The sequence below is a fragment of the Dromiciops gliroides genome, chromosome 6 (assembly GCF_019393635.1).
Source record: "Dromiciops gliroides isolate mDroGli1 chromosome 6, mDroGli1.pri, whole genome shotgun sequence".
NCBI classification, from domain to species: domain Eukaryota; kingdom Metazoa; phylum Chordata; class Mammalia; order Microbiotheria; family Microbiotheriidae; genus Dromiciops; species Dromiciops gliroides.
The window spans coordinates 149,934,448-149,956,035 of NC_057866.1; the positions used below are offsets into that span (position 1 = coordinate 149,934,448).

General features: G+C 35.7%; 1 protein-coding gene across 1 annotated transcript in view; it reads right to left on the reverse strand.

Moving 5' to 3' along the window:
• LOC122732121 (ribose-5-phosphate isomerase-like) overlaps positions 1 to 21,150 on the reverse strand; it is a 100,744-nt gene extending 79,594 nt beyond the window's left edge. Inside the window, exons 1-2 of the mRNA XM_043972273.1 lie at positions 21,094 to 21,150; positions 2,450 to 3,070 (exon numbers count right to left, since the gene is read on the reverse strand). Of these exons, the coding sequence (XP_043828208.1) occupies positions 2,450 to 3,070; positions 21,094 to 21,150 (678 nt within the window). The remainder of the gene's footprint in view (positions 1 to 2,449; positions 3,071 to 21,093) is intronic.
• Positions 21,151 to 21,588: the final 438 nt, after the last annotated feature.

Genomic DNA, 21,588 nt, shown 5'->3' on the forward strand with positions numbered 1-21,588 from the left:
CATTCATTCATTCAGTAGACATTGAATAATTTCCTCTTATGTTCCAGAATCTGTGCTGGAGATATAAAAACAAACATGAAACAATTCCTTTCCTCAAAGAGCTTATAATCTATTTGATGAGAGCAAGGTAGAGGAGAGAAAACATATACAGATATAGGTAAATACAGCAAACTATCTATAAAATGACTTAAGAGGAAGGAGACAGTAATAATTGTGCATAGTCACTTCCTCCATTGGTACAAATTACAAAGCATTCACCCAATCTCATCTAGTCATGGAGATGAGAAGGGAATGCCATCTCTTTAAGCAAAAATCAACCACAGAGGTGACTCAAGGTTTTAGAATGAAAGCTCTTCCAGGGAAGGGACTAAATTGTTGTCATGGTTACAACATGACAGACAATGCTTGTTGATTGATTTTTGACATGCTTAACTTTTAAGTGACTCCTCTGAACCTAATGCCTCTTATGAGTTTCGGCAGCTGAGGCTTCTCATAATGTAGAAGTGTGATCTTGTGATCTTTGCCTTTGACTCTTGGGAATTAGTCTCTCTCCAAGTTTTCTCCTTGACTTTATTTTCCTTTGAAAATCAAAATGAATTAATGATATAAACTTTGAGCTGTTTACCCTGTAGAATAGTTGCTTTTCAGTGATGCTCCAATGATCTCTTAGGTGTTTGCCTTTGTAATTATTATTTTGCATTAGTAAAACTTACACATTTAATTATGGATAACATGTATGGCAGCTATGGAATCAAACAACCATATCTGGCTTATGGAAACAATAAGAAAAAAAAGCATGTGGTCTTTATATAGCATTTTAGAGTTGACAGTCACTTTCCTGAAAACAACCCTGTGTAGCAGGTAGTGAAAGTATTATTGCCCCTATTTTACAAATAAACAAACAAAAAACAAAACAAAAAAATGGAGGCAAAAAGAGGAGGGGTGTGTGCGTGTGTGTGTGTGTGTGTGTGTGTGTGTGTGTGTGTGTGTGTGTGTGTGTGAAAAATGCCTTTCCCATAGTCATACTAGTTAGTCATAGTAGAACCCAATAGTAAAGACAGGACCCAACTGTGAAGATGGGCTTTCACATTCAACATCTGGTATTTTTCCCCAGTAAACTACGCTATCTCCGCAGAAGGACATTATATTTCCAAGTTTAGTCTTGTGGACTTCTTGGCCTATTCAAATAAACTGGATGTGCTAATTTTGGGAGAAGGGTGTAATTTAACAATGATTAGCCACATAACTCTATTTATACTTGAGTGTGTGTATGTGTGTGTGTGTGTGTGTGTGTGTATGTGTGTGTGTGTGAGAGAGAGAGAGAGAGAAATACAATGCTCTAATACTTGTAGTTTTGCTGTGCTACTCAGATAATAATAATTCTTACTTGCAGCATTTAAAAATTCAAACAAAATGTAGTAGCCATAACTTATTACCTATAATGCCATTTTCAGATGACATAGTCTATTTAAAAGTTAGTAAGAGATAAATATTGAAAAGTTAGTCCATGGGCCATTTTTTAAAAAGTGGCACTGAGTTGTTTTATTTCAACATACATAGAAACCACAAATTGGAGACATCTGATGTCCAACTGTGCAAGCAACAAACTGTAGGGTGAGCAAGGCAACAAAGAATCCAATAAAAAGGTCAACAACAGAAAACAAATCCCCGAGACAGTAGTATGAGACTTGTGCTGGCAAAGTCATTCCTGGCAGGGAGGCTGAGGATCTGTGTGCTTCCCATTTTGTGTGACCAGCCTGACCTTGGCCTAGGGGTGATAAGTATTGAGATCGAAATAGCTCATCTGTGAAGGGCTTCACTCGACTCTGCACACTGTTTATCTAAAAGTATAACTAGGTATTGTAAACTCAAAACCAAACCAAGAATGAAGGCATAAAGATGGTCAATGCTTCCAGTAAAGCATCAGGGGAGTGCTGGCCCTGCCCTTTTTGAACTGGGAGGGCACAATGGCTCACATTTTCAGATTCCCCAGCAAATTAAACACTCAGCAACTTAATAAGAAACCAGCAGCCTCAAGTTAAGGAGAGGCATATGTCAGGAAGTTGGTACTAAACCACAGACTTCAGGGGAAAAACAGTGTGTTCTACTGTTGTTTTGGGGGGTCTCAGCTCAGCCCTCAGTTTTATCCCCTGTACTTTCCTGTATTACTTGGGCAAGTCACTTAACCCTTACTGCCCCACCAAATAAATAAATAAATACATGAATAAATAAATGAATGAATAAACAAATAAATACATACATACATAAGTAAATAAATAAATAGATGAATGAATAGATAAATGAATGAATGAATAAATAGATTAAATAAATAGATAAATGAATAAATAAATAGATATAGATAAATAAATAAGTATATATACATATATACATATACCTATATATATATAAGAACAAGAGCTTTCAGTAACATTTCAGGAGACCCCCATACCCCAAACGGCTGTCCTGAGGGAAGGACTTTAAGGCAAAGGCTCTGGCTTCTTTGCCTCATCAACTGGTGGGGCCTCAGTCGTGAGATGGCTGGAGTCTCCCTCACTGTGACTGAGTCATCTTCCACGCCAAAGTAGACTCTTTTGGCCATGTTGATAAAGAGAGCCATGCCCAAGGCTCCTGGTATTATTGTGATGGCTGCGTTCACTTTGCTACTTTTTTGCAACAGGTCAAACTTCCTGTCCCACAGAAAGTTCCCATTGTTTGTCACCATGGGGCCTGCCTTGCATTCGGCCATGCACAGCTTAGCCACTCCACCAAACATCTGGGTCAAGACTCTGGTCATGGGCACATACACCATCTGGATGACTTCAGTAGGAATTCCCTTCACCCAGTGGTTGCCAAGGTTCTTGGAATCCTTCCTACAATTAGCAATAAAGATGAAACATTTGGCACAGCTGGCTACAATGTTCTCTTGGGTCAGGCAGCCTCCAGCCCCTCTGATGAGATTGAGGTCAGCATCTACCTCATCATCACCATCAATAGCAATATCGAGCTCTTGGTGTCGGTCTAGGTGACTTAGGGGCAAGCCATTCTGAAATAGTAACCACAGCCTCAGCCACTAAATATCTGCTTCCCACCACCAAGGGCTCCTTCTGGGGTGGCTGCATGTGCAGCTCTCCTGCCTGCCAGCTCCATGGACCATTTTTAAGAGTGCCTAGTCAAGGGCAGCTAAGTAGCACAGTGGATAGAGCTCTGGAATCAGGAGTTCCTGAGTTCAAATCAGGCCTCAGACACTTAACACTTACTAGTTGTGTGACCCTGGGCAAGTCACTTAACTCCAATTGCCTCACTAAAAAAAAAAGTGCCTTATCAATACCCTATTCAATTTACATCCCACAGAACAGGATAATATGCTTTTCTGAACATATGTGAGCACATATACAAATACATCAATTTACCGCCTCTTATAGTAAGCCTTTCCTGAATCCCATATTTGTTAATATTCTATGTCACTTCAAATTGTATAGTACATACCCATTTCACTTTATGTACTGCATCTGCACAGTGGAGTATAAGCTCCTTGAGGGAAAGGGATATCTTTTAGTTTGTTTGGTTTTGGTTTTGTATTCCCACCCAACACAAATTGACATGGCAGACACACACACACACATGCAGGAACATTCACTTTAAGTAATAAGCATGGATTCTCCAACATTGGAAACAATTATACCCCAACATTTAAAAGCAATATTTGCAGTAGAACTAATATATAAATATAAATATCAATCTTGATACAAATATCAAAAGATGGTTAGTTGTACCCCTTTGTTCTGGAAGAGGACCAAAAGGATATCACTATGCTGGGGGTCAAGGTACAGCATGACCAACTTGACTGATCAGACTAATGCAAGGTCTGAAGGTTCTACCACAGGTGGGACACCAATAATCCATATGAACATTGGGAGTGGAGATGTCTCTAGATTTGTGTAACTCATGTTTCTTTTGAGCTACTACAATTCTGCTTAACTCATAGAACACAGTGCCTTCTTTGATGTGGGCACACCATGCTGGGCAGTCCTGTGCCAGTGTCTCCCATGTCGTTCAATTGGTTCAAAAGTTCTTTAAAGAGACTTTGAGTGTCCTTGGTTAGCTTTTTCTGACGTCCGTGTGAATGCCTGCTTTGTAAATAGCCTTTTAGGTAAACATACATTTGGCATTGGAACAATGTGGCCAGCCCATCAGAGTTGCACTCTCTGCAGTAGAAATTGAATGTCATTTTAGCTCAAGAAAGCACCTCATTGTCCAGTACCTTATCTTGCCAGGTGATCTTCAGAATCTTCCTAAGACAATTCAAATGGAACTGATTCAGTTTCCTGACATGGTGATGGTAGACTGTCTAGTTTTCCAGACATATAATGAGGTCAGCCCAATGGCTCTGTAGACTTTCAGTTTGGTAGAAAGCCTAATACCTTTTCTCTCCCACACTTTCCTTAAGAGCCTCCCAAACACTGAGCTAGCTCTGGCAATGCATGTGTCAACTTTGTCATTTATTTGTATATCCCTAGAAAGTATAGTGCCAAAGTAAGTGAACTTATCCACAACATTCAATATTTTTCCATTTGTTGTAAATGATAGTTTCAGCTGTGGATGGTGTGGTGCTGGCTGTTTGATAATCTGTGTTGTCTTAGTGTTAATTGGTAGACCAAAATTAGCATAAACAACAGAGAGTCGACCTGTACATTTTGGCTCCAGAGGCTGTATTGAATATATAATCATCTGCACACAAAAATTCATGCACCAACTCTCCCTCCACTTTAGTCTTGTCTTATAGCCTTTTCCACTTAAATAATCTACCACCAGTGTAGTAGTTGACTTTGATGCTGTTTTCATTCTCATTGAAGGATTTGATAACATTGCTGAAAATATGATAAAAATTTAGCAAGTACACAGGCTTGCTTTACTCTCTTGGTGACTGGGAAAGTGCAGGAGCATTATTTATTATCCAGGACCCAGGCAAGCGCCATCATGAAACTGACATAAAATACTGATTAACTTCTCCAGACAACCAAATTTTGCCATAACTTTCCACAAGCTCTCACAAGTGACAGTATCAAAGGCCTTTCTCAGAGCAACAAACATGGTATATAGACCTCTCTTCTGCTCTTGGCATTTCTCTTGGAATTGTCAGGCAGCAAACAGCATATCAACCATTCTTTTTTTTCAATCTTAATAGTATTTTATTTTTTCCAGTTACACATAAAGATAGTATTCAACTTTCACTTTTATGAGATTTGAAGTCCAAACAATTCTCCCTCCTTCCCTTCCCTCCCCCCTCCCTAAGACAGAAATCAATCTGATACAGGTTATATATGTAAAATCACATTAAATATATTTCCACGTTAATCATATTGTCAAAGTAGAATCAGAATAAAAGGGGAAAACCTCAAAAAAGAAAAAAAAGCAACCAAAAAAGGGAAAAATAGTATGGTTCAATCTGCATTCAAATTCCATAGTTCTTTTTCTGCATATGGAGAGAATTTTCCATCATGAATCCTTTGAAATTGCTTGGATCATTGTATTGCTGAGAAAAGCTAAGTCAGTCACAGCTGATCAACACACAATGTTACTGTCACTGTGTAGAAGGTTCTGCTCACTTCCCAACACATCATTTCATACATGTCTTTCCAAGCTTTTCTAAAGTCATCCTGTTGTCATTTCTTATTGCACAATAATATTCCATCACCATCATATACCACAGTTTATTTAGCCATTCCTCAATTGACAGGCATTTCTTAGATTTCAAATTGTTAGCTACCACAAAAAGAGCTGCTATAAACATTTTCGTACAAATGGGCCTTTTTCTCTTTTGGGGGATGTCTTTGGGATATAAACTTACTAGTGGTATTGCTGTGTCAAAGGGTATGCCCAGACCCATTGTCCTTTGGGCATGGTTCCAAATTGCTCTCCAGAATGGTTAGATCAGTTCACAATTCCGTCAACAAAATATTAGTATTCCAATTTTCCCAAATTTTCTCCAACATTTATTATTTTCCTTTCTGGTCATATTACCTCAAAGTTGTTTTAATTTGTATTTCTTTAATTCATAGTAATTTTGAGCATTTTTTCATATGACAATTGGTAGCTTTGATTTCTTCATCTGAAAACTGAGTGTTCATATCTTTTGACCATTTTTCAAATGGGAAATATTTTAGAAATGAGACCTTTATTAGAAACACTGGTTGTAAAAATTGTTTCCCAGTTTTCTGCTTTCCTTCTAATTTTGGCTGCATTGCTTCTACTTGTACAAAAACTTTTTTATTTAAGTTAATCAAAATGACCCATTTTGCATTTCATAATAATCTCTATCTCTTGTTTGGTCATAAATTCTTTTCTCCATAGATCTAGGAGGTAAACTATTTCTTCTCCTAATTTGTGTATGGTATCACCATTTATATCTAAATCATGTACCCATTTTGATATTTTGGTATGTGGTGTAATATGTTGGTCTATGCCTAGTTTCTGTCATACTATCTTCCAGTTTTCCCAGCAACTTTTTTGTCAAATAGTGAGATTTTATCAAAGAAGCTGGAGTTTTTGGGTTTATCAAACCATAGATTACTATAGTCATTTACTACTGTGTCTCTTGTGCCTAACATAGTCCATTGATCCACCACTCTATTTCTTAGTCAGTACCAAATAGTTTTGATTATTGCCACATTATAGTATAGTTTTAGATTTGGTATGGCTAGCCCACCTTCCTGTGCATTTTCTTCATTAGTTCCCTTGATATTCTTGACCTTTTGTTCTTCCAGATGATATTGTTATAATTTTTTCTAGCTCTATAAAACAATTTTAGGTAGCTTGCTTGTTATAGAACTGAATAAGTAAATTAATTTAGGTAGAATTGTCATTTATATTATATTAGCTCAGCTTATCCATGAGGAGTTGATATTTTCCAATTATTTAGATCTGGTTTTATTTGTGTGAAAAGTGTTTTGTAATTGTTTTTATATAGTTCCTAGGTTTGTCTTGGCTAGTAGAGTCCCAAATATTTTTTTTTGTCTATAGTTATTTTAAGTGTAATTTCTCTTTTTGTCTCTTGTTGCTGGTCTTTGTTGGTCATATATAGAAATTCTGATGATTTATGTGGATTTATTTTATTTGCTGAAATTTTGCTAAAGTTGTTAATTGTTTCAAGTAGTTTTTATTTGATTCTCTAGATTCTCTAAGCATACCATCATATCATCTGCAAAGAGTGATAGTTTTGTTTCTTCCTTGCCTATTCTAATTCCTTCCATTTCCTTTTCTTCTCTTATTGCTAAAGGTAATATTTCTAGTACAATATTGAATAATAGAGGTGATAATGGACATCTCTGTTCCACTCCTGATCTTATTGGGAGCGTCTCTAACTTACCCCCATTACATATAATAATCATGCTGTATCAAACATTCTTTGGCCCTTTCTGAAGCTACATTGGCTCTCAGGTAGATAACCATAATCCAGGTAAAACTTTAACCTGTTATGGTGGACAAATTGTTCTTATTGGTCCATTCTACCAAGGAAAGTCTTCACATGCTCAGAGTAGATACCCCTCAACTTACCAAAGGGTTTTCTATCCCTCAGTTACCTTCACCCTAGTTTAGCTGATCTACCTAAACAGTTACTGGGGTGTGGCCACTGTACATGTTATAGCTTCTTAAAGTCACAGGTGAAAGTTGGGTGAATCAGGTGGAAGCCAAAGATGGATACAGTCCTGAAGCCCTCAAACTAAAGGAACTAGTCTTCCCTGAACACACCTAATACTCCACATCAAAAGATAGGTGGATAGGTAGGTAGGTAGATAGATAGATAGATAGATAGATAGATAGATAGATAGATAGATAGATAGATAGATAGATAGATAGATAGATAGATAGAGAGAGAGAGAGAGAGATAGACAGATAGATGGATAGACAGATAGATAGATAGATAAATAGATGGGTAGGTAGATAGGTAGGTAGGTAGGTAGATAGAGAGAGAGAGAGAGAGAGAGAGAGAGAGAGAGAGAGAGAGAGAGAGAGAGAGATAAAGAGAAACAAAGAGATAGAGAAACAGATGGATGAAGAGAGAGAGGTACTATGGATACTATTGAATTTTTTAAATAAATATGGTATTGCATCAGCTGTAAATTAAGCATTTGATATGAATAAGAATGCCAAAAGGAAGAAAAACCCACATTAACTTCCTAAAAGTTATGTAATGTATTCATAATAACTTGGAAAAGAGACAAATGTTTCAGATATTACTTGGCCAAAAACTGACAACATTGCTGCTACTTGTTATAAAAATAGTTTTCTGAAAATAATTTTTAGATTATTTGGAACAATGATGCATTTTGTACATGTGATTCAGAGCAACTTTCCCCTCATCTTAAAAGCTTTAAATTTATTATTTCTCATGCAGTATCATGGCATAAATATAATGTCATGTTTTTGATGGGATATCAGTTGAATGTGGGGGACTAGTGCTAAGAAAGAAGCCAGGACTGATGATATCAATTTTGGAGCAATCAGTATAAAGTTGATAAAGGGGAGAGGTGACCAGGAAAGGATGAAGTTGCAGGGATGGTTAATGGAGCCAAAGGACAAAGAAGTGACTTAACCTTTCTAGAAGAATTGTAGGCTTTATTTGATCATTGTTCCCTGAATGAGCTAGAAAGGGGAAAGACAGGAAGGGGCGGCTCAATGCACATTTACAACAAGTCAATTAATCATGAATACTTTCTGCCTAGAAGAAAAATCATCAGATGTTGGATGTAGTGAGCACTGAACAGCACCACCTACCCTCAAAAAGTATCTTTTAACAGCCAAAAAATAATTCTTCTCTGATGCAAGAATCATTTCAGAATGATCTCTGTGCAGGCAAATCATCAACTAATTCAAGAGAAAATAAAATTAATACAAAATCAGAAACAATGCATATCATAAAAATGAGAAATAAATAATAAAAATTGACTGAGCATGAACATTTTTAGAGAAAAAATAAAACTAATATAAAATAGTATCACAATCAAAGAGATGAAGGAACTAAGAAACCACCTCAGCCAGTGAAAATTTTTATTTTATGATTTTCTTACGAAGTACAGATGCAGCTTCCAACAGCATAACCAGTTTAGGTACAAGTTCATTTACAAAACATAAAGAACAATAATAGAAGATAATAAGTAGTGTCAGTATCATCTCACAAAATAGCAAAAGAGTACTTGAGAGCAAGGAGGCATCTAGGTGGCTCAAGTGATAAAGTGTTGGGCCTGGAGTCAAGAAGACCTGAGTTCAAATTCACCCTCAGACTCTTACCAGCTTTGTCACCTTGGAAAAGTCATTTAACTTCTGTTTGCCTTAATCCAGTGGAGGAAATGGGAAAACACTCCAGTATCTTTGCCAAGAAACCCTATAGACAATATTGGCATGCTATGGTTTGTGGGGTCACAAAGAGTCTTACATGACTGAACAACAATAACAATTGAGGTTAAAGGTTTTAAGTCAGTTCATATATAGAGGCACACAAAAGGAGGACAATAGGCTTACCTCAGAACTATGTTAGTGTAACAGAAAATGTCCTTTGATGATAAAAAAATAATAATTTTCTACCAATAGTGAAATTCTCCTTCCACATGACATGGTTCTAATTTTTTCAAGTACTAGGCATTAAATCTCACATAAGAAATTTCATTGGGCAAATTACAACCTCTCTGGGCCTCACTTTCTTTATCTGTAGAATTAGGGGCCAAGACTAAAACTTTTACGTCCTTAAAACCCTTCATATTATAAAACTTTCATAATAAAATCTGTATAAAAATGCACTGGAAACGGATGCCCCCACCATCAACATCGGAAAAAAAAAAAGTTGAAGAAAAATATAAAATGCCTATAATGACATGTAGGTGAATGAACAGCCCTTTATAAGAATATAGTCTTTGAAGAATTGAATATGGGTGTGTCACTCAGAGGACAATAGAGAAGGGCAGATGGGGTATGAGAAGATATATTTTAAAAATTCACTGATTTGAAGAATAACAGAAGGAAAACACATCAACAGACCAATGTATGAATCAAAGATGGGCGAATCATGTGAGAGAAAAGGGTGAGGGATGAACAGTAGAAATTATCTGTAATATCCCCACAATATTAGAAAGGGGAAATGGCCTTGGCACACTGGGAAACTACATGCTGCCAAACTTGTGGAAGGCTATAGGCAAGAGTCTTATAGGATAAGCAAGTGAGCATGGTGTATGTATTTTCAAATATCACTAAGATGAGATGACAGGTCTATGTGTTTATATATATATACATATACACATACATACTTCCAGATAAGAAATGTTTGTCCTAAATATGTCTAGTATTTGGGAAGAAGAAAAGATCACAGTTACATATGGGAAATTGAACAGAATTTTCAAAGTTCTGAAAGGAATATATGCTGGAAAGACCCACATTTTTTTACATCTTTAGTCTCACATTCATATTATATGACTGAAACTCATGGAACTCTATAAACTCAGAAGGATAAAAAATATAGGGAACTGAAAAAGACAAAATAATGATGTATACTTATGCATGATCTATCTTATCAATCATTACTTGCATACAAGATGTGACATCATAGTTGTGTATGACCACAAATAGATAGTCATGGAATGGGAATGAGGGAAGACATATGAGCCCAGGTGCTACACTGGTAACTATGGAATGTTAAAAGAACTAGAGGAGGACTTCCAGTACATTGGGCAGAAATCCTATGGAGAATTTCAGAAAGACAAGAACTGCAGAGGGTGAGGTGGTGTGAAGGAGTAGCAGTCAATAGTGGCAGGTGAATGAATATGCCAAAGAAAATACCAAGTTCATCAAAGAACTTTAAAATCAACAACATTTATTCAGATTATTATTGTATGCACAGTGCTAATCAATTTTCCTACTGGCACATATACATTTGATCTTGTCAGCTTTTCACAGATTTCTCCAAAAGGAAATGTATGTGTATGTGTATGTGTATGTGTATATGTGTATGTATATGTGTATGTATATGTATATGTAAATGTGTTTATTATCTCTTGTTTTTATATAGTGATTTTAAGATTCATATTCACCATATTTCCTTTATGTTGTAATGTGAATAAACACCAATTTATTCTCAAGAAATCCAGAACTATGTCAGTTTTGATATCAAATTAGGTATCTTGGGACTTAACCTTCTTGCTCCTTTTTTTTCAACATTTCATGTTTCTGAATACTGACTAATCCAACCAGTTTAGAGTTTTCAACCTTTCCCTTTACATTTGAATAAGGACATAACAAACCTGAAACAAAGATCAAAGATTAATCACTGATCCAAGGAAATAAAAATCAATGTCAGATTTCTAAAGTCTGTTATAGACACAACTGCCTGAAACAATAGCACCATATAATGGGTAGCTTGCAGTTCTATAATAATATATCTATATCTCATTCTATAGATATACATATGTCTATATTTCTCTATGTAGAGATATATAGATATCTCTAAATATAGCTATATCTATATAGAGATATATAAATTTATTTCTCTAAATATGCCCATATTGAGACAAAGAAATGTATCTCAATATCTATAGATATATACATATCAACATATCTATATACATATGTGCATGCACACACATGCACATATATGTATATATACACATATATAATTTGTAACAAGTAGAGTGGGAGTAAAGACATCATGAATCTCTTAATTCGAGGACTAGGGACAAGAGGTTTCTTGGAAATGGTAAATCCTAACGAATTCATTATTAGATTTGTGCAACACTTTCACACAGCATTTTTTCCTCAAAACTTGTGAAATATAAACAAAGAAACATGGGGAGAATATTTACTCATTCATAAAAAGTAGAATACTTTTTTATTTGCTTAAAACTACTACTTGCTCAGAAATATAATTGAAGAACTACATGGTATAGAGAAAAGATATTTTTCTAATAATCCTGTTTTGTACTAAATAATCTTTTGGGATTATTGAAAACCAGAAATCAGAAGCTATCCTAGACATGCAGTGTTTGATCCCCTGGCTATGCAGTGACACAGTCATCCAGGGTAGCACCAGTTAATACAAAACTATATGGAAGGGGGAAGCTAGGTGGCACAGTGGATAAAGCACCTGCCCTGGATTCAGGAGGACCTGAGTATAAATCTGACCTCAGACACTTGACACTTAACTAGCTGTGTGACCTTGAACAAGTCACTTAACCCTCAATGCCCTGCAAAAAATAAAATAAGAAAGAAAAAATAAACACATGGAAAACAGCAGTGAAGGATTATGGAAGTTCATGAGCATTATAGCCTAATAAAAGAGCAAAGGGAAAGCATGTCTGTGGTATAAATCATATTATGCTAAGAGCATTCATATATGAAACTGGCAGAAAGACAATAAATGCGATGAAATTTTCAGCTTTATTATAAAAATCTATATTGATTTTTAGTGATTGAAGCACTACCATATTTGTGCCCTACCAGTTCATTCCATGGCATGCTATATAAGGAAGATGAGGGGAAGCCAAGTGGCACAGTGGGTAGAATACTGCCCCTGAAGTTGGGAGCACCTGAGCTCAAATCTCACTTCAGACACTAGCTGTGTGACTCTGGGCAAGTCATTTAACCCCAATTGTGTTAAAAATCTAGGGTCATCTCCAGTTGTCCTGATATATGTACATACATACATACACACACACACATATAGATATATACATATACACATTTATATGTATGCATGTGTGTATGTCTATGTGTGTGTGTGTATATATATATATATATATATATATATATATATATATGTATATGTATTTTGCCATTGGACCCAGATGGCTCTGGAGGAGAGAGTGAGGGTGGTGACCTAGCACAGCCCTCCCTCACTTAAATCTAAACCACTGCAATTCATGACATCCCCTCCTGATGTCATGGTCCTCTTTGAGAACAAAGGACAACAATATAAGGAAGATAAAAATTCCTTGACAACAAGTTAGGAAGAGCAGCTAGATCAGATGAAATATACAAGGATGAATCCATGTTGGAGTTCAGTCTTAAAAATGCTGATGTATCATGACAAAAGCTATCATTTTTTTTTTGTGAGGCAATTGGGGTTAAGTGACTTGCCCAGGGTCACACAGCTAGCAAAAAAAGAATATGAGTAAATCCTGCCACATGTAATAACTATCTTATCTTAACTATTCATATCTTTTGATCATTTATCTAATGGGTAATGACTATTATTCATTGTCCCTTTCTACTACATACACTGCAACTTACTACTTCCTAAAATGCATTACTCAGAAATGAACCTAATATTTTCAGATGTGTTTTGATTTAATCATTGTGCTATAAGATTATGATCTCCCAAATTCTGGACGCTGTTTCTCCATTCTTTATATACTTATAACAGTTTTGGGGTTGCCATGTTACAATATTGTGTTGTATTACACTTGTAACCCAAAGTCCATTACAGATTTCCAAGGGACAATAATAACAATTACGAAAGATCATCATGACTAGGTGAAGAGACAACCATTAAGTAGAGGATTTGGCATCAATAGTGTTTTTTTAAAACTCTTGTTTTATATAAGATTTGTGGTAAATAAAATTTTGTCCTATTTTATGTAGCCATTTAGCTTCCTACAAGCAGAAATATTTCTCATCCTAAGCTAGTAGATTGTTAAATGCATTTGATTAGGAGCATATATTATGTACTATCAACACTAATGTTTTAGACTTCTCAGGAACACTCCATCATGCCTTTCCTCCCCAGAAAATTTATCATTGCAAAATCTCATTATCGTACAAAATTGAATCTTACTGCTATTCACATCTCATCAGTACTCTCTGTCCCTCTAATGGCACCCTCTGACTGGAGGGTAATGCTATGGGCCCCAGGCCCTACTATTTAAGGAGGCAGCTCAGCTTGGTTTTTATCTCAGCATTCCCCATGAAGCTACATGCTTTTGGTTTCTTTGGAACTTTGCATCACATGCCTCTCCACTTTTTTTCTTCCCCTTCCCACATTTTTAGCTTTATCTTCCTTCTCTCATTAGATTGTAAGTTCTTTGAGGGTGGGGACTGTTTTATGTGTATTTTATTTGTATTAGATAGGATGCAAAGATTATTTGCTGGAAGTATCAATAATTCCATAAATCATCTTTGAATATATGTGTGTGTGAGTGTGTTTGTGTGTGTATATATAGTGCCAGTTTATCTACATTGAAAAACTTCTGTGTTCTTCTCTGGCAAAGAGCAGATTAGAAATGGGAAATTGCTGCAGATTGAGGACCCCTATCATGTAAGGGTAAAGTTACTGTGGATTCCATTCTCTCATGACTATTGAATGTCAATGAGAACATCCAAGGAAAGAAATAATTTTAACATTTAAAAATTCCTCACAGTTTTTTTGGGTTGGAAATAGAAATTAAGTAATACATTAATTAGTAACACAGGAAATAATATTACTGCAAATTCAAGCCTCAGTTATATTTGAAGGAAGCTGGCAAAGGAAGAGCAACTTTATTAGCATAGATATGGATATAGACATACATATAGATATAGATGCACACATATTGTAAGGTCTTTCAAGGTAGAAATTTTTCTTTTCAATTTTCAAATTTATCTTTGTATATTGACACATAGATACATAATATGTTTCTTGGATTTTGGTCATATAACAACCTGGAAGGTTTTTCCCAGGCACTCTGAAATGTAAGGTAAACTATACAAATAGGAGGGAGGGAGTGGCGTTTTTTTTCTTTTCATAAAGATTGAAATCCTTATGTTTTGCAAACCTCAGCCTCCACCATCATGCATGTGACTGCAATCAGATTGTCAGATATAGGGTATCATCAGTACTCTAGCCCTCTCTTGGGACTGCCCCTCTACAAAAACACAAATCAACCATTCTGGGAGACAGGTTTTCTTCTCCCATTGTGTAATGAGACCTTCAGTCAAACTAAGAAACTCTCATTCTCCCTCTCCCCCTGCAATAAAATTTTCCAGGGTTTAGTAATTGCTAGTTATAGCTCATCTTCTTATATGTAAATGATGGGTTCCTTTTACCTATCTAGTACAGTAAAATGAGAGGAAGAAAAGGGATTAAACGGATTTCTGTGAATCCCAAAAGGACAACTTTCACAGAAGGCAAAAGGATTTAAGTATAGCATATGTGACAAGAAGAAAAAGTAACATATTGAAGGAATCAAGAGAGATTTTTTTTCTTCTTTATAAGATTCAGGAAAGGGGCAAATGTGTCTATGTTTACAAGTGAAAGAAAAGGACAAAAATTTTAAAACTGTAAGCAGATCATGTGATTCCTTCAATTTTTCTGTGCCAACTTTTTATCAAACAATATCTCTATTAGTAATTAAACTAGTGATCCCAACAGCACAACTGTGAAAGTTTTAAAGAGAATTTTAAATGAACTTAAAACATTAACTCATATGCAGATTAGAGGAGAATTTATTTGCTCTACAGGCAGATAAAAGCAAGTCATGGAACTAGGTCTTCACAAGAACAGTACTATAAAATAAAAGAATTCCAATAAGATAAGCTCAAATATTGTAGTGTAAAAATATTATAATTTCTTGCTGCCCCTAAAAAAATGCTTCAGAAAGTGTTCTGAAACAGAAAGGTTTTGTTTGAGAAGGGGCATTAAATAAGGGAAGTGGATTTTCAATACTAAATTATCAGTTCCCACTTAAGGATGAACCTCTACTGTTATTGTCCTTTGGGGAATCATGATTAAAGACTTAACTAGTAGAATTCAGATTCTGTCCTCCTTTCTCCAAAGTTGGAAAGGCTAAGACTTATTGTGTTTTGTCCCCAACAACTCTTTTTTTTTTGGGGGGGGGGGACTGGACAATGAGGGTTAAGTGACTTGCCCAGGATCACATAGCTAGTAAGTGTCAAGTTTCTGAGGCTGGATTTGAACTCAGGTCCTCCTGAAACCAAGGCCAGTGCTTCATCCACTGCACCACCTAGCTGTGCCCCCAACAACTCTTACACAATCCAGAAAGTCAATGGGGGCGGGGGGTATAATCTGCACTCATATGGCAGTGTAGAGTGCTATACTTGGAATCAGGAATAAATGAGTTCAGATACAGCCTCAGACACTTTATTAGTTGTGCAACCCTTGACAAGTCCTTTAACCTCTCAACATTAGTTTTCTCATCCATGGAGATACTAAAACCAATGAGAGCATAGATCCTCAAAATTTGAAGGAAACACTATATACCAGACAATGTAGCCCAGATTCCTGGTTAAGTTTGTGGAAAAGAAAACTGAAGACTTCTAGAACATAGGCATGTCCACTGAAAATTTTATTTCACTTTGCATGGTCTGTCTTTTGTCTGATACACATATTCTATTTTTTTTTTACTTCTGTGGGAAAAGTTTGGACAGGAAGGATGAAAAAGAAGAAAGGAAAATTGGACCTTAATAAAAAGGATTAAAAAAAATTGTGTAGGTGTTTTAGAGGGGTTCAGATTGGTGAGTAGGGCCAGAAATTAAATTGGGGAATGAGAAATTGGGGGAAATTTTGAACATTTTAAAGGTGAAAAATATCCTGTTGTAGATCCTACTTCCCAAGTTCATTAAGAGAAAGCTGAAAGAAAAGTAGTATCAAGGAAAATTAAGGAGTAAGACCTAAAGATGAATACTAAAGAAGGTTAAGTAATCCATCAACAAGCTACTACATGCCAGGCACTATGTTAACCACCAGGGATGTGAAGACAAAAATGAAACCATCCTTGCCTTCAAAGAGTTTAAATTGTCTTTTGTAAGCCAATAGATGGATGGGTAGATAGATAGATAGATAGATAGATAGATAGATAGATAGATAGATAGATAGATAGATAGATAGGTTGTTAGGTAGGTAGGTAATAGGTAGTTAGATAGATAGATATGTATATACTATACAAAGTATATAGAAAATGTAATTTGGTGCAGGAGGGTTCTAGCTGCTGAGGGTGAGAGGAGAAATCAGGAAAAACAATGTAGAAAGTGCTGCTTGAGCTGAATTTTTTATGGAAATGAGGTCTTCTAAGAGGTAGAGGTGAGGAGGAATTCATCTGAATCCTTTTATCATGGCAATGCACGAAACATTTTCCACATGTTATTGGTGCCTAATAAATGTTATTGTCATTGTGGCTACAGGCAAATGGAAGGCCACTGGTTTGGAACAAATTGTTTCTATTAATGATGAAGGCACAATAGTACACAGTACAAATTTTGCTGATTGGAAAGTAAGACCATCCCAAAGCAGTAGTACTTGAACTTATTTTTGTTTTTCTTTATCCTTTGATGTGAGGAATAAATATCACAGTGAATGCTAAAGTTGTCAACTGCAAAGGCGAATGCACATACACTTGCAAAATTGGACACAATTTGGAGTAAGCTTCAAGGTAGCATGTACACTTTAAGAACCATTGTCCAAGTGTTACTGGAAGGGTGACAGATTTAACCCTTGCTTACAGTGGTTAGGGCAATTTAGGGATGGATAAAGAAATCTAAAAACCTCATCTTGTCTTTTGAAAGTTCTTTCAGTGAAAGATTAAACACTCAAAGAAGGCAAAGTACAGATATTCACCATCATTAAGCAGAGTTAATGTCTGGTCATATTTTTGCCAACTTCCTGCCTTCCACTGTTACCATATTCATTGAATCTATGGATCAAGGCATTACTCAACATAGGCAATGTTATTACTGAAAAGATTTCGTAAGTGAGTTGATCAATCATGCTGGCATTCTAAAGGGCCTCCTATTTCAATTTAACATAAAAGATGAAACGTTTAGTGATGTTGGTGCTCGGAATTCTGTTTAAAGATCATAGAGAGCTTGGGGGAAGCTTGTAGAGGATCTTTTCTCAAAAAATAATTTAATTACTTCGGAACAAAATCTCACAAAACACACACATGACTAGGATTAATTCTCAGAATGACAAATTTGATTCTACCCTTATAAGTAAACTTAATAAAAATGAGAAATAGGAAAATAAATCTAAAAAGTATTTTATATGGTATTTAGCACTAGTAAATATGGGAACATGTAATTCTATGCATTTATCCTACTTTGATGTTCATGCAGAAGTTGATATTTTAAGCTACTAATACGAAGACAATTTGGTAACACTAGTAAATTATTAGAACTTCTTTAGTTAATAGGAGCCACTCTGCTAATGCTTTAAGAAAAGATCTATCTAAACAATATACTACAACAAATGATAATAATTTGGGGGTTTATCTTAAATGTTTTTTTTTCTTTTTTTTTTGGTGAGGCAGTTGGGGTTAAGTGACTTGCCCAGGGTCACACAGCTAGTAAGTGTTAAGTGTCTGAGGCCGGATTTGAACTTAGGTACTCCTGACTCCAGGGCCGGTGCTCTATTCACTATGCCACCTAGCCGCCCCTATCTTAAAATTTTTAAAGTGGAAACTAGCCCTCTATTAAAAGAATTTTAAAAAGCTCTGGTTTCAATAATTATCCCTTCTCAGACTTGCCTTAATTTTTAAAGCTAATTTAAATAATATCCATCTAATTTATTTAAGTCTTAATTCATAGAGGATATAACCAAATGTAAAGACCAGAGTGGTATAACAAATAGTAAATGAATCTATTGTCGACTCTTTAAGAATTTTGTCAATTTTCTCTCCAAGAAAAAGGTCTATATCTGTATGTATATTAATAGATCATGAAAGATGTAGTCCCTCCATGCTATTTATTGACTCTGTTGTACAGTGAAAAAATCATTATGTTAATCTGAACATATTAGATTTGTGATGAACCAATGAGATGCTTCTCTTGGCCAGGTTTTTTTTTATTGTTTCAAAATAGACAATACTATAAAAAGGTAATAAGCAATATACAAGGTACTTGTTACTAGAATTTTCATAGATATGAAAAATGCAAAAAAGACACCATGGTAAGAACAGTATCTTAAATCCTATCTTCATGTGGGTCAGATTATTTTTCTCCCTTAAAAGGCATTGAGACATTCCTACAGACTTAGTTGGCTTAGGGGACAGCTAGGTGGCACAGTGGATAAAGCACCAGCCCTGGGTCCAGGAGGACCTCAGTTCAAATCGGATCTCAGACACTTGACATGTACTAGCTGTGTGACCCTGGGCAAGTCATTTAACCCTCATTGATCTGGAAAAAAAATACTTAGTTGGCTTAGAGGATTCTACTGGCTAAGGTTTTGGTTCCTGCATCCTCAATCCTAAATCCAAAGCAGCCATGATAATCTGGGTAAAGCGGGAGCTCTTGGAGGTTTACCTAGTTGATCATGATGGGTAACACATGCAAGGGAGCTTGGTTCAGATGAAGCAGTTCAAAGTGTCCTTAGTACCTGTCTTTATGGAATATCCCCCTGCTGTGGCTGAGTATATGTCCTTCTGTTAATTGTTCTATGTCTCACACATATTTCATCTTGTTCTAATACTGGAGTGCTGTCTTGCATCAAGTTTAGCCCAGAACAGATGCCTATTGGGTTTGCAAATAATATAGACCCAGTTGAACCATTTCAGTTGTTTGGTTTAATAGGATTGTTGAAAATATAACAAAAATGAAATATTTGGTGAGAAAAAGTACTTCTGAATAATCTGTATTGTGGATACACATGGGAAAATAGATTGTAGTTTTTCTGTGACCCATATATTCAAAATTATGTGGAAAGTTTAGAAAATGGGCACATTATTACAACTGACCTGAGGGCTCCTTCCCCCCTTACAATCATAAGCATTTTTAAGCTACAAGAGAAAAACAGCTCTTATTTGTGCATAATAAACACATTGAATCAGTTTGGCAATCATAAAGTAACATTAGTTCACTCTGGATTTTAGGGGTTTTTTTGTTTTATTTTGTTTTGTTTTGTTTTTCTTTTTAAATTCAGGATCATAGCCACATTCTTTATCCTAGATCATTTATAGCCAGGGTAGTGCAGTGAAAAGAGCAGTACACTTGAAGTCATAGGACCTGGGTTCAAATGCTGATTCTACTTTGTATTACCATGGGCAAGTTAGCTAATTTCACTGGGCTTCATTATGTTTTCCCATCTGTTAAATGAGGGTGATAGAAGAGTTTACATCAAAGGTCTCTTCCAGCCTTAGATCTATGTTTCTATAATTTAGGACCTACAGCTTTTAAAGAAAATGAATATTTTTACTGCTGGAGAGTTTCACATAGACTCCACAACATACTTTGTGGGAATGGTTTCTTACGCTTAATCAACTAATCTGCTTAATGGAGATAGTATAGTATATTACATTTAAAGCTAAAAGAGACTAATTTAAAAACTATCTAGTCTAAAAACATCTAACAATTATATCTGTATGTGAGTAGAAGGTCTAAGCCTTTAATGCAAGGGCCATTTAATTTTTGTCTCTTTTATCTCTCAGCACCAAACACATAATAGATCTTTAATAAATGTTTATTGAACCCAGTTTAATCAAATTGGATAACTTAAAAAACACATATACCTCTCATTTCTTTATCTATAAATGATGAATGTGACCTGAAAAAATGGACAGTAAAATAGTTCATTTGGTCACAGTTCTCTGCACCACTGAATCAGACCACACAAGCAATTATTATTGATGCACAGTCATGGATTTGATAACTAAATACATCTACAACATTAGAAACCATATCCAAGACAACATCAGGTTAGATGTAGCCTTCATTTTAGTGAGTGAAACACTGCTTAATGCCTGTTAAACAAAGTCCAGGGCTACTGATCAAAGACAATATTTTATTTTTAGGATTTTCTTTTGAAAAGTCTTTCTCACCTGCCTATTGAATTGAGTGATTCTCAGAGATATCTCCCAGTTCCAGTATCTCTGATTTTTTTTTGTTTTTTTTGCAGGGCTATGGGGGTTAAGTGACTTGCCCAGGGTCACACAGCTAGTAAGTGTCAAGTGTCTGAGGCCGGATTTGAACTCAGGTATTCCTGAATCCAGGACCGGTGCTTTATCCACTGAGCCACCTAACTGCCCCCAGTATCTCTGATTTTTAAGTCTGCTTTCTCCATTTATTATAAAGTCCAGGATTTACAAGTGAAACATTTTGACTTCATGACTAAGAACAGAAGTCTTTTACCACACTACTTGACACTTGGGAATTATCAGTGTACAAGTTGCTCCTTTGTTTGGTCATCTCCTCTAATAATAATCACAACTCACATCTATATGGTGCTTTTGAGTTTTGAAATTGCTTTCCATATGTTATACACTTGGATCTTCACAATAGCCCTATGGGGTAAATGCTCTTGTTACCCACATTTAAAAAATGAAGATACTAAGATTATAAGTCATATAGATAAGAGTTTAAGGCAAGATTCAAACTCAGGTCTCTCTAACTTGGAAGCCAGTGCCTTAACTATGCCAAGATGCTGCCCTGCTCCCTTTTAGCTTAATTTTCAAATGTCTATGTTTGATGTTTGTCTATATCTAATGTATGAATTGCAGCTCTTATAGATTCAATACAAGTTTTTTAAGCCAATGAGATTATTCTTTTGATTCTGCAAACAGTAATACCACTTTATGCATAATGATAAGCCTGGGAATAGAAATATGGACATCATATACATTTATA